This window comes from Periophthalmus magnuspinnatus, chromosome 21, assembly GCF_009829125.3.
Source record: "Periophthalmus magnuspinnatus isolate fPerMag1 chromosome 21, fPerMag1.2.pri, whole genome shotgun sequence".
Lineage (NCBI taxonomy): Eukaryota > Metazoa > Chordata > Actinopteri > Gobiiformes > Gobiidae > Periophthalmus > Periophthalmus magnuspinnatus.
The window spans coordinates 1,107,510-1,120,761 of record NC_047146.1 but is presented as its reverse complement, the minus strand read 5'-3'; the positions used below and the strand labels follow the sequence as shown (position 1 = coordinate 1,120,761).

The 13,252-nt window shown below is 42.6% G+C and overlaps 1 protein-coding gene across 1 annotated transcript; it reads right to left on the bottom strand.

Annotated features, from left to right (window-relative positions):
- Window positions 1–415: 415 nt before the first annotated feature.
- On the bottom strand, window positions 416–8,329 carry med4 (mediator complex subunit 4). The gene is made up of 7 exons (XM_033986645.2): window positions 8,247–8,329; window positions 7,976–8,042; window positions 7,184–7,354; window positions 6,024–6,081; window positions 5,852–5,938; window positions 4,421–4,552; window positions 416–2,116 (listed from the first exon to the last, which is right to left on the bottom strand). The coding sequence occupies exons 1-7, from the start codon at window positions 8,318–8,320 to the stop codon at window positions 1,944–1,946; spliced, it is 762 nt and encodes a 253-aa protein (XP_033842536.1). The 5' UTR covers window positions 8,321–8,329; the 3' UTR covers window positions 416–1,943.
- Window positions 8,330–13,252: the final 4,923 nt, after the last annotated feature.

Genomic DNA, 13,252 nt, shown 5'->3' with positions numbered 1-13,252 from the left:
CCTCTTTAATACCCCACAGAAGTAAATACCTCCTCTTTAATACCCCACAGAAGTAAATACCTCCTCTTTAATACCCCACAGAAGTAAATACCTCCTCTTTAATACCCCACAGAAGTAAATACCTCCTCTTTAATACCCCACAGAAGTAAATACCTCCTCTTTAATACCCCACAGAAGTAAATACCTCCTCTTTAATACCCCACAGAAGTAAATACCTCCTCTTTAATACCCCACAGAAGTAAATACCTCCTCTTTTATACCCCACAGAAGTAAATACCTCCTCTTTAATACCCCACAGAAGTAAATACCTCCTCTTTAATACCCCATAAAAGTTGAAGTATTAAACAGTGATGACTTAAACTGTATTATTTAAATAAACAGCACATTTGTTCTTCTGAAAACATTTATTTACATGGCTGAATATGTACATTTTATTTACATCAAAACAAAACATGAAATTACAAAAATACTGAGCAGAAAACTCATAAACTGTTGATCGTAACAGCGTTTCTGTCCATCGTGTCCATATTTAGTCTGACCCAGAATCAAACCCATAATGTTTGAGTTCACTTGAGTCCAGAGTCGGGTTCAGGGAGTGTCGCTCTGTTGAGCCGTGATGCCTTCACTGTCCACGGTCACATTTTAAAGTGTAGGACATTTTAAGACTGCTCACTGAGTCAAAACACAGTTAAGATCATTATGTTGTAGATTTCGCCAAGAATTTCACAATTTATTTTCCAGTTTGGCCATTTTTTAGGTTTACAATTTTACTTCCTGGTTGGAAATTATGACATCACAATAGGGAAGTCCATGACGGTCAAAACGTAACAAACTAAAAGCAATAAACTGAGTGCACTTTCTACTTTTACTTGAGTACATCTGAGAGCAGTATCTGTACTTTCTACTCCACTACATTTTTGAACAGGACCAAAAAGTAAATGCATTTTTGATTCTTGTCTTAACGTGTTTGCAGTTTGAATAAACAAAACATCCAGTGTGATGTCATGATTTCAACCAGGAAGTAAAATTTGAGACCTAAAAATGGCCAAAGTGAGGGAAAAAAGTACCGTAAATTTCGGACTATAAGCCGCGACTTTTCCCCCCGCGCTTTGAACCCTGCGGCCGATACAACAGCGCGGCTTATTTATAGAGTTTTACCGGATAACGGCCACCGGGGGGCGCTCTCCGGCTGTAAACGTAAAAGCGAGACAGACATGGGGAAAGATTATGCTCTGAGGAATTCACTAGTTTTGATTTTGAACGGTCATTTTACGAAAAACACACAAAGAAATGGAAATGACGCAGTTTTTAAGATAAAGAAGGAAATAGATCCACTGCACGTGAGCTCGGCATCAATGAATCCAACTCTGTCGATGTAAAAAGACGACAAAAGGAAATAAAAGCAGATGCTCGTGTTGGTGCAGCTTTATTTTCTAAACCTGCAGGTGTGTTCATCCCGTGTTGATGTCGTGTTGGTGCCAATTTTCAGGCACAGTTTAAAAAAAAGTGTGTCCGTGCGCCGTCTTTGTGTGTAAATATCTCACGTTACAAAATGAAAACCTGCGGCTCATATTCAGGTGCGCTCTATAGCCCGAAATTTACGGTACATTTTTTAAACAAAATCTTAAATATAATGATCTTAACTGTGGTTTAGTAACACGAGTGGTCCAACCTGTGATACAATTTAAGATAAAAATGAGGTTCAGCTCCTTTAAAGGACGGGTCAAATGAAGACGACCAACAGATAAGGATTCAATAAGAAGAAGAAGAAAAATTTAAAAAATTGGCTCTATATAGTGTTTTTTGGGACACTTTTCAAAGAATAAACAGTAGAAGACGACGGTGTAAATGTGGGTTGCCGGATTGAGGAGCTGCTGCGATGAACCTAAACCACAGATGCTTTACTTTTTTTTTTGCAGTGTGAGATTTAAGAGGCGTTCGTTTCAGTCCGAGTCGCTGCTGCTGCTGGACGAATCCGTGGACATGTTTTCCACGTCCTCCTCGTTCTCCTTGTTGTGTCCCGGAGGCTCCAAACCCAGATCTGACCCGTGATGAGGAGGGAGCATCCCCACGGAGACGTCCGACGACTGCCACGGGTAGTGAGGGGTCAGCACGTCTGAGGAGGGGACGAGCGTTAGAGGAAATATACACTGAAAATGATGAAAAAAATATATATATTATCCGATCCCGATGCCTGGCTCTAGTGTACTCATCGATACCGGGCCACATCAGCAAAATGGCTGCTCTCAAAGGGCCAAATGTAAAATAAATCTTACTTTTTAAACTTGTGAATAAACTGTTTCTGTATTTATTTATTGTTCAAGTTACAAATATTACATATGCATTTGCCTAGATGTAAAAATGTGGCTGTTTAACTGTGTATCTCCTGATTAAATGACTTTTTAAGACCATTATACCTTTTAATTTACCCTGTCGAGGGCCACATAAAATAATACAGAGGGCCACTTTTGGCACGCGGGCCTTGAGTTTGACACGTGTGGACTAAGGCTACTCCATTTTATAACAGCACAAAAGCAACAATAACTGCAGTAAACGTCTGTCTCTAAAGAACATCTAGAACAGGAGTCACACTCAAATTAGCCGGGGGCCCCAGGAGGCGGAGTCTGGGTACGGCTGGGCTTATCAGGTACTCCACAAAAAACAGCTTTGTTAAAATTTTCTCAAACCTCATCGCCGTTTTCAACATACTTGAGGAAATACGCCAATTCTTGTGGATTTTATGGATATACATCGTTATTTGTTAAATCTGTGCACAGCGTGAGTGACACATGGTAAAGCTACACTAACATTCAACTTTCATATTGTCCCACGGGCCACAAAATATCCTCTCGTGGGCCGTAATTAGCCCCCGGGCCGCGAGTTAGAGACCCCTGATCTAGAAGAATGAATGAGATTTTGAGGCTGAAGTGCCAGAGTCAGATGGATAATGGTCCTGATGATGAGTTTTACTGATTTAAGCACTTTTACTTTCAGAGGATGAAAACAGCAGTGGGGCCTCAGAGCACATGGATCATTATACAGAGTAAGGCTAGCGCTGTTGTCGCGGTGTTAGCGCTACTGTTGTCGGGCTGCACTCTCCGTAGTTATTTTACCAAGCTCCGCGTCCAGTCCAAAGGCTAAATGAAGCTACCAAGAGCTAATACCAACGTCTTTTCTGTCATGAGCGTGTTTTAAGTGTCTGCATTTAACCTGCTCTGGGCATTAGCATTAGCATTAGCATTAGCCACAAACGTCAACAGAGGCAGCGCTCGACTCTACGGGTCTTCATTTTGGAAACAGAGTGGTATCGGATTAATGATTTGATACTCAGAAATCTGTGGTATCGGATCTTTTGCTAATATCAGTATGTGATGGACATTCCCTGGGGGTGTGATGCTAACCGTAGGCACTGCTCTGTCTGAAGCTCTATTTGATCATAATCTGATAATGACAGGACAGGATCTCGTGAGGTAAACGCACCAGAAGACACACGATTAAACGGATCCCGGCGTGTTTAGATTAAGTTTGGACAAAAAGGGTCTCGTATTGGCACGTACTGTAACAAAAATAGTAAATTAAATTGATAAAAAAAAAATCGGGAACTAAATCACGCAATTTATATATTAGGAATCATGACAAAATCTCATGTCTCGTGTCTCATCCCCACAACCTGTAAAGAACTGACTAAACTGTTAAACAAGTCGCTCTCACATAAGATCACAGCCACAAGCTAGCATTAGCATTAGCATTAGCATTAGCCAACAGTTTTTGTGTAAAGTCATATAGCATTTTTTTATTTTTTTTTAAATTCGGTCATTACATTCAAATCAAACATTATTCAACTTATATCAGGTTGTACATAACATTTCTATCACGATCGAAAGGGTTTGGGCTGAAGTAAAGAAAAAAAATAACGCCTTATAACGCCTCACCCATTTTAATAAAAACACAAGAATTTAAAGAAAAGCAGCATCAGTTCCACAACACATGACTAAATATGTAAAAAAGAAAAACTACAAACCACGACAGTTCACATGAATCACTCCTGAGTCCTGTAATGTTCAAAAAGTCATGTTTTTTTCCTCTTTTTATTCCTCTTTTTAAATGCTTCTATTGTGTAGGAGCTTTTTAATTTATCATCCTGATCGTTCCACACACTCACCCCTCGAACACAAACACAATGACGTTTTTTATTGGTTCTATTCTTAACTTTTTTGAATAACCCTGTTGGTCTGAGATGATACGATCAATCAAACCCCTAAACAGGACCATGAACGCTCGGTTTGACCACAGGCTCCTGAAAACGTGCTCTTTAAATCAGTTTTGTATTTTTTCTTGAGTTTTCAGACGATCTTGAATCCCTTTTCTGTCTGTGTTTGCTAACGTGTGCATCTGTGTGTGTGTGTGTGTGTGTTCTGACCTGGTAGCCTCCCTGCCGCCAGAGCGTCTCCGGGCAGGTGTCCGTTCACGCCGTTCGAAGGAAGATTCGCCATGAGCCCCAACATCCCACTGCGCATCTCCAGGTCAGTGGGGTACGGCCTGCGCGGGTCACCTGAGGGAACGCGGGACAAAGTCTGACTTAGATCGGACTATTCTGCAAAGGTTTGTGTTCAGATGTTTCTCCATGTTTCAGTCGTTTCTTCTCCTTGAGCCTCTGAAGTTTTATTTGGACTGATTCATGTTTGAGTTTAGTCTTTAATCCACTATTTTCAAGACGCCATTTTGACGATCTGCCCCCGTTTAACCTCCAACTATGACATGCCCACTGTGACACGCCCACTGTGACACGCCCACTGTGACACGCCCACTGTGACACGCCCACTGTGACACGCCCACTGTGACACGCCCACTGCGACGTCCGCTCTTCCTTCTCCAGTTTTATTTTCTTAATCGTTGATACTCGTAGGATTTTGCAGCGTCACGTCGTCATTTTGGTACAAATGATTAAAAAATGCTCTGCTCTAGTGTGACGTGCGTCTGTCCATAGGGGGCGCTAACAGCACGCGGCGCTTTGTCGTGATGACGTTTACGGCGACGTCAGCTCCAATTGGACACCACAGTTTTCTTTTATTGAGTTGTTTGCATGAATACTGTGATTTAAAATGTGCAAATCATAACAAAGATCCACGGGTGTCAGATTAAAACTATAAATAAGACTCAAGCTCAGTTTGTCTTTAAATAGAGACACTGATATATTTGCACTTTTTAAACCTCCAGCACTGGTCAGTGTTTCGTTTGGGTTGACCGCCTGATTAAAAGGACAGAAAAAGCATCATTTTAACTCTTCAGCGTGGAAAACTACTCCTACTTTATGGATTAGTGATAAAACACTGGCTGAGGATGTTAAACAAAAATATTAGATTTCCTTATTTTAATTAGGAACGTTGCCATAGCGATGGACAGTTTAAAACAACATATGATGAAATCTTGTAAATGGGAAAGATGTAACAGAATATAACAGAAAGAAATTTGGGATTAGACAGGAAGTGTGCAAGTGTGAGAAAAGAGGGGAGAGAGGAGGGAGGAGAGGGGAAGGGAGGAGGAAGGAAAAGGGAAGAAGGAAAGAAAAGAAGGGAAAGGGGAAAAAACTATACATATATAAACAAATCAAATAAATATATAAAACAGAATGGAGACTCAACCTTGAAACTGAATGTTAAACCTAGTTTTAACTTCATAACTAATAACTACATTTACTCATTCTCTCATTTTACCTGCTCAATTATAAAACACCAGCTCATTGTAAGGTCAAATGAAGTGAGGGAACAGCATCATAACGAGACTTTAAAGCTTCTGTATGACACAAAAATGACTCTTGTGGCTTTAAATATGAACAAACGTTATTTCTGACCTGGGACCCAGTTGAGCGGAGCACACACTGCGTTACTGGCGCTGATTCTGTGAGCGTATTTAATCAGCTCCTCTGACAAGACACTTCCTGCGGGTAAACACACATACGAGGGTTATAAAATGTGTGTGAAGGTCAAAGGTTAAAGGTCAGCAGATCACATTCAGAGGCAAACCTTTTCTGGCTTTATCAATGGACTTGAGCTTCTCTTTGGCCTGGTAAACCGCAGTCGCCTGAAGACACAAAAACAACGTAATGACTCCTGAAACGAAAACCTAAAGAACAGAACATCCTTTGTCAAACCACCAGGGGGCGACAGTGGCTCAGGTGGTAGAAGTGCTCTAAAACTTTTACTTTTTTGTTTTTTTGTCTTGGTCTGTGGGAAGTATTTGAGTGTCATGAAAAGCACAACATGTCCACGGAGGCAGCAGGACTCTCCCCACACTTCCTCCGGCTCCTCCTCCTTCCTCCTGCCTCTCCCACAGGAGCTCCCCCGTGTTCAGCGCTCTGCTTTCAGTACACCGCCACCTTCTGGGTTGTTTTGGTATTTGTGGTGTGTAAATGTTTGACAGTTAACATAAATATTCCAGTGTTCCCTTCTGCTTCAGTGTCTGTACACAGTTCATCGTACAACCCTGAGTGTGCGGTAGAGGTGCGCAGGTCGACTTCTGACCTGTGGGAGCGGGTCATTTTTTTCACAGATGTGTCCGACACCTCATTTATGCATCTGAGCCTTCAGTACTATTATTGTTTATGTAATTATCATTTTGGATCTAGAACCATAAGAGTGACACATGACAGCTCTACACAGAATGTACTGACTCCTGAGAGGTTTAATCCATGTTCTAACGCCGTTTACTCCTCAAAAACAGACCTGGAGTGGTGTTTTGTTTCATTCACACATGTTTGAGTCACACTTTATTATTAGTCTGTTTCATCTCCAAAGCTCAAAATGCTCTGTTCCACCTCGTGATGTCATCAAGTGGTAGTTTTCAAGTTAACTCCTCCTCCTTTTTACCTTTAGTTCAGTAGAAATCTTCAATTCCAGAGCTGAAATGATCCAAATGATTCTATAAATGAAGGTGTGTGGAGTTTAAAAACACAGCGGAGCACTTCCTGTATCGCCACACGATGACATCACAAGGTGGAACAGAGTGTTTTCAGTTTGAGAGAAGAGCTCAGTCTAAATCTGCAGGTTTGTCTGTGTGTTAAACATGTGAGAATGAAACAAAAACACACAACTCCAGGTCTGTTTGTGACGAGGAAACAACGTTAGAACACAGATCAGAGCGTAGAGAAGCGTGAGCTCTTTAAAAGAACCGCACACTGACGCACCAGGATGTGCTCGGCCTCCTTCAGTTGTTTCTGCAGCTGTTGGATGTCGCTGTCTCTCTTCTCCACCTCCTTCTCCAGACGCTGCATTTCCTCGTGAAGTTTTCCCTGAGACTGAGCCACAGCCATCAGCTCCTGAAACTCCCGGTCCCTCTGAACCAGCACCTCCAAAATCTGAAACACAGAAAACAGCGGCTCAGTTTGTCGAGTGTTTCTCCACTGATCTGAAGTTTTAGCGGTTGAAGCTGAAGCTCATCGAGGCTAGCAGTTACAGCGGCTAATCTGGAGCCAAGTTCTATATTTGGAATTCCGATCTGGAGTAAATATAAACAATAAACGTTTATACTGAAACTCATTTAAGCCACTGACACATCAATCCCAGAGCAGATTTCAAACCACAAAACCTATCATAAATCTACAATGTTGGTAAAAAAATCATGAGCTGTAATAAATAAACATCAGAATGAAACACTTTAGTCGTTAATTTGCATCTGTAATGAGTCGTGGACATTATTAATTCAAACTTTTACATCTTAAATTCAATCATAGAGCCAAAAAATCCCAGTTGTGCAAAGAAAACACATACACAGGATAAACACTGACCCCAAAAAATAGTTCCATCCATCATATATTGAACGAGAAGTTAATACAGTAATTATGACAGAACTCTTTGGAATGTATAACTCTGACAAAAGAACTACCATTTTGCTTGTTTGTGCTCTGTTTTATGTTTTGAAGTTTATTTTAGTTTAATTTAACACTTTGGACAATGATGTAACAGTTAGTCCTTTTTACCTGCACATCCTCTCCTGGTTGTGGCAGTTTCTGGGTTCGGGACAAGGCCAACATCTCGATCAACTCCCTAAAAAAACAAACAAACAAAAAAATAGTCTGTAAACATTTATAAAGTACAAACAAGTGAATCAATGAACAGGAGGCGTGTGGAGCCGAGGTTTTACACAAGTCACTAAAGTGCATTAAAAACTCAAGAACGTGCAAACAGAGGCACAAACGTAAGGGAATATGTTTAATCATGTGGATAGTAAAAGTAGAGATGTTTTTTTACCGCGATAAAACCTCCAGATCGTCCAAAACAGACACGAGTCGCTCTTTTGTTGATTTCTCCGCCGCCGTCGCCATGTTGTAGGATGAGGCTTCTGCGCATGACAGGAAGTGGAGATGACGAGAGCTTTTTTTTTTTTTTTTTTTTTGTAAATAAAAATATACATTTGTCTTTTCAAGTTGAGCAGGTTTCTATAAATAAAAACATAAAAATTATAATATATAATTTGTTGATTTCTCCGTCGCCATGTTTGAGATGAGGTTACTGCGCATGACAGGAAGTGGAGATTTTTTTTTTTTTTTTTTTTTTTTTTTTTTTTATTAATAGTCCCAACAAATAAAAAAGATACATTTTTCTTTTTCAGTTGAGCAGGTTGCTATATATAAATAATATATAACAACAACATAATATGGGGATTACAGCTTTTGTAAGGCATAAAAAAGCACAAAAGTTCAAAATTTATAATATTAATTTTACCGTTTTGTACTAGGTTAAATTAATATTATATAAATTAATTAATAATTAATACAGGCACTTTTCATAATTATGTAAGAAAGAACCTTATTAATCTCACAGTGGAGAAATTCACAATATGGCGGCTCTAATGTCATAGTTAAAGGTCTTACATTACACAGAGTTTTAAGTCATGTTATAATGCTTTTCTCTCCTCAAAAACAGACCTGGAGTTGTGTTTTGTTTCATTCACACATGTTTGAGTGACACTTTATTATTAGTCTGTAATATCTCCAAAACTCAAAATGCTCTGTTCCACCTCGTGATGTCATCAAGTGGTAGTTTCCAACAGCACCTTTTAATTTTATCTCAGTAGAGAGTGACAATCCCAGGACTGAAATGATCCAAATGATTCTATAAATGAAGGTGTGTGGAGTTTAAAAACACAGTGGAGCACTTCCTGTATCGCCACATGATGACATCACAAGGTGGAACAGAGCGTTTTCAGTTTGAGAGAAGAACTCGGCCTAAATCTGCAGGTTTGAGAGTTAAACATGTGAGAATGAAACAAAACACAGGCCTGTTCCTTTGTCGATCTCTGTTCCTCTTCTTTGGCCCTTCCCCGGGTATTTTCTGTGGAGGGAAATGTTGAGTTTATCAGGTGGGACTTGAACTGGAGTGAGGAGACCGCTGGTTTGCTCCACTCTCACGGTGAGTTTTATTTATATATATATATATATATATATATATATATATATATATATATATATATATATATATATATATATATATATATATATATATATATATATATATATATATATATATATATACACGTTAAAATCACACAAATCAAAACATAAACAAATAATCATAAAATTATCATTAAAACAGAAAAGTGCAGAACAAAAACCTTTTAGTCATAAAAACCTTTCAGTTGTCTGCACAGATAAACAGAACCGTCTGAGTCTGGATTTAAACATTGTCAAAGTCGAGTCTGTCTCACATCTTCAGGAAGACTGTTCCAGGTTTTAGCTGCATAAAACTGAAACACTGATTCCTCATGTTTAGTCCTGACTCTGGGACCTGCAGGAGGCCGGTCCCTGAAGTCCTCAAAAACTGGGTCTTCAGTATTGGGCTCGATTGGCAGGGCTTAATCATGATTCGGCTGCAAAATGTCTGTTAAATGAGTATTGGTATGTGGCTCATGTGGGAGATGCTCTTTGGTGCTGGTCCATGGAGAGACTTGTTCACACTGAGCTGCTTTAAAGTCTCTGAGCCACAGGAGCCACAGACCTGAGCCACAGGAGCCACAGGAGCCACAGGAGCCACAGGAGCCACAGGAGCCACAGGAGCCACAGGAGCCACAGGACACATGTGTGAAGTACACCAAATTTCACCAAATCTATTCCCTTGACTTTGAGCTTTCTACATATTTGCACTTTTGGGTCTTGTTTGCACATATCCACACTCGTTCACACTTGTTTATTCACACTTGTTTACACATCTTTGCACATATTCACACTTGCTGCTCTCCCGCCGTGGAATATCTTTTCATTAACTGTAGGCCTTTCTATTCTCCACGTGAGTTCACTTCATTCATTCTGGCCGCTGTTTACATCCCTCCGTGCGCGGACACGCACGAGGCCCAGCGCGTGCTCGCGGAGCAGATTCTGGATGTGGAGCGAACCTTCCCGGACTCTTTACTGATCATCCTGGGGGATTTTAATAAGGGAAATCTGAGCCAGGAACTACCCAAATATAAACAGTTTATTAATTGCCCGACGAGAGAGCAGTAGACGCTGGATCACTGTTACACAACGGTCAGTGGAGCCTACAGAGCCTACAGAGCCGTGCCTCGCGCTGCTCTGGGATTCTCTGATCACGTCATGGTCCACCTCATCCCTGCTTACAAACAACGGCTGAAACTCTCCAAACCTGCTGTGAGGACTTCTAAGAAGTGGAGCAGTGAGGCTGTGGAGGAGCTTCACACGTGTTTGGACACTACAGACTGGGATGTGTTCAAGGCCACAGACAGTTTGGATGAGGACACAGACACTGTGACGTCATACATTCAGTTCTGTGAGGACAGCATCGTTCCATCATGCACCAGGGCGACTTTTAACAACGACAAACCCTGGTTCACACCCAGACTTAGACATTTGAGGAGGGAAAAGGAGATGGCTTTCAGGGCAGGAGATCGTGAGGGCTACAGGCGTTGCAAGTATGTGTTTAGCAAAGAGGTGGAAAAGGCTAAAGCGAAATACAATACACGTCTGGAGCAGCAATTCTCCACCAACGACTCTGCTTCTGTCTGGAGAGGGCTTAGGCAAATCACCAACTACAGGCCCAAAGCCCCTCCCGCCATGGACAACAAACAACTTGAAGAAAAGTTAAACAGCTTTTATGCGAGGTTTGAAGTTTCACACCCCTCCCCCTCCTCCCCCACCATCACGGACATTACCTCCAAACCCACCTCGGACCCCCCCTCCTCCCCCACTGCCCTCACAGTTGTGGAGCAGGACGTGACTAAGCTTTTCAGGAAGCAGAATCCCCGTAAGGCCGCGGGCCCAGACGGTGTCTCTCCTTCCACCCTTAGACACTGTGCTGAGGAACTGGCTCCTGTCTTCACGGACATTTTTAACACCTCCCTGGAGTCATGTCACGTCCCAGCCTGCTTCAAGCTGTCCACCATTGTCCCCGTCCCCAAGAAGCCCAGGATCACTGGACTTAATGACTACAGACCTGTGGCGCTGACGTCTGTAGTCATGAAGTCATTTGAGCGCCTGGTCCTGCACCACCTCAAGTCCTTCACCTCCCCCCTCCTGGACCCTCTGCAGTTTGTCTACAGAGCCAATCGGTCTGTGGACGACGCCATTAACCTGGCCCTTCACTTCATCCTCCAGCATCTGGACTCCCCGGGAACCTACGCCAGGATCCTGTTTGTGGACTTCAGCTCTGCATTCAACACCATCCTCCCTGCTCTGCTCCAGGACAAGCTCGCTCAGCTCAACGTGCCTGACTCCACCTGCAGGTGGATCACTGACTTCCTGACAGACAGGAGACAGCGCGTGCGGCTGGGGAAGAATGTCTCGGACACTCGGACTATCAGCACAGGATCTCCACAGGGCTGTGTACTTTCTCCCCTGCTCTTCTCCCTGTACACCAACTGCTGCACCTCCAGCCACGACTCCGTCAAACTGGTTAAGTTTGCGGATGACACCACCCTCATCGGACTCATCTTGGACAGCGATGAGTCTGCCTACAGGAGGGAGGTGGACCGGCTGGTGTCCTGGTGCAGCAGCAACAACCTGGAGCTCAACGCCCAGAAGACAGTGGAGATGATCGTGGACTTCAGGAAAGTCACAGCCCCCCTGCCTCCCCTCACCCTGACGGACTCCCCCATCACCACTGTGGACTCTTTCCTCTTCCTGGGCACCTGCATCACCCAGGATCTCAAGTGGGAGCCGACCATCAGCTCCCTCATCAAGAAAGCCCAGCAGAGGATGTTCCACCTGCGGCAGCTGAGGAAACGCAAGCTGCCGGTCCAGATGATGGTGCAGTTTTACACGGCCATCATTGAGTCCATCCTCACCTCCTCCATCACTGTGTGGTTCGCTGGGGCCACTGCCAGGGACAGACAGAGACTGCAGCGCATTGTGCCTCTGCTGAGAAGGTGATTGGCTGCAGCCTTCCATCTATACAGGACCTGTACGTCTCCAGGACTCGGGGGGAGCAGGCCGTATAGCAGCTGACACCTCTCACCCTGGACATGGACTATTTGAGCCACTTCCCTCTGGCAGGAGGCTACGGTCCATTGGGACCAGAACCTCTCACCATAAGAACAGTTTCTTCCCCTCTGCAGTTTGTCTCATGAACACTCTATAATATCTGCACTAAACTGGACACTTTATAACACCGGTCACTTTAATAAGCCACTTTGCACTGTTGTTCTGATGCTGCTATTGTACATATTTTCTCCCTTTAAGTATTTCATTTGATTTTTTTTTAAGCATATCTTTTTAACTTTGTGCATGGTCTTATTTGTATTTGTATTTATTCAGTGTGTTTATGTTGCACTTTTTCACCGTATCAAGTTCCTAGTTTGTGAACTGTGTTCACAGACTATGGCAATAAAAGTCTTCTGATTCTGATTCTGATTCTGATTGTTTGCACATATTCACACTTGTTTGGGGCTTGTTTGCACATATTCACACTTGTTTGCACATATTCACACTCGTTTGGGGCTCGTGCAGCTCTTCTCAGTGGCGGCTCATGTTTGCACAGTTGAACATCCACAGATCCAGGTGGACACAGAGTCTGTGGTGTCGATTCCACATAAAGATTCAAGATCAGGGACTGAAAGCAGCTTCAGCTCTGTGTATGAGACTAAACTGTGACCATCTGGACACAGAAACAGGACAGTGGCCACAGACATTAGACACAGTATAATCCATGTGTAAAACCCAGAGCGCACGGCTCCACAAGCACAAAACGACGGAGTGAAGCTGAGTCTGAACATAGATGTAAAACAGTGTAATATGGGCCTTTAAGGT

What these genes read in the sequence shown, in the direction of transcription:
- med4 (XM_033986645.2), bottom strand. Translation starts at nt 8,320, where the DNA reads ATGGCGACGGCGGCGGAGAAATCAACAAAAGAGCGACTCGTGTCTGTT. An exon ending in AACCAGGAGAGGATGTGCAG is followed by an intron (nt 7,355 to 7,975) that starts GTAAAAAGGACT and finishes TCTGTGTTTCAG; the next exon opens with ATTTTGGAGGTGCTGGTTCA. An exon ending in TCCGCTCAACTGGGTCCCAG is followed by an intron (nt 4,553 to 5,851) that starts GTCAGAAATAAC and finishes GCGTTCCCTCAG; the next exon opens with GTGACCCGCGCAGGCCGTAC.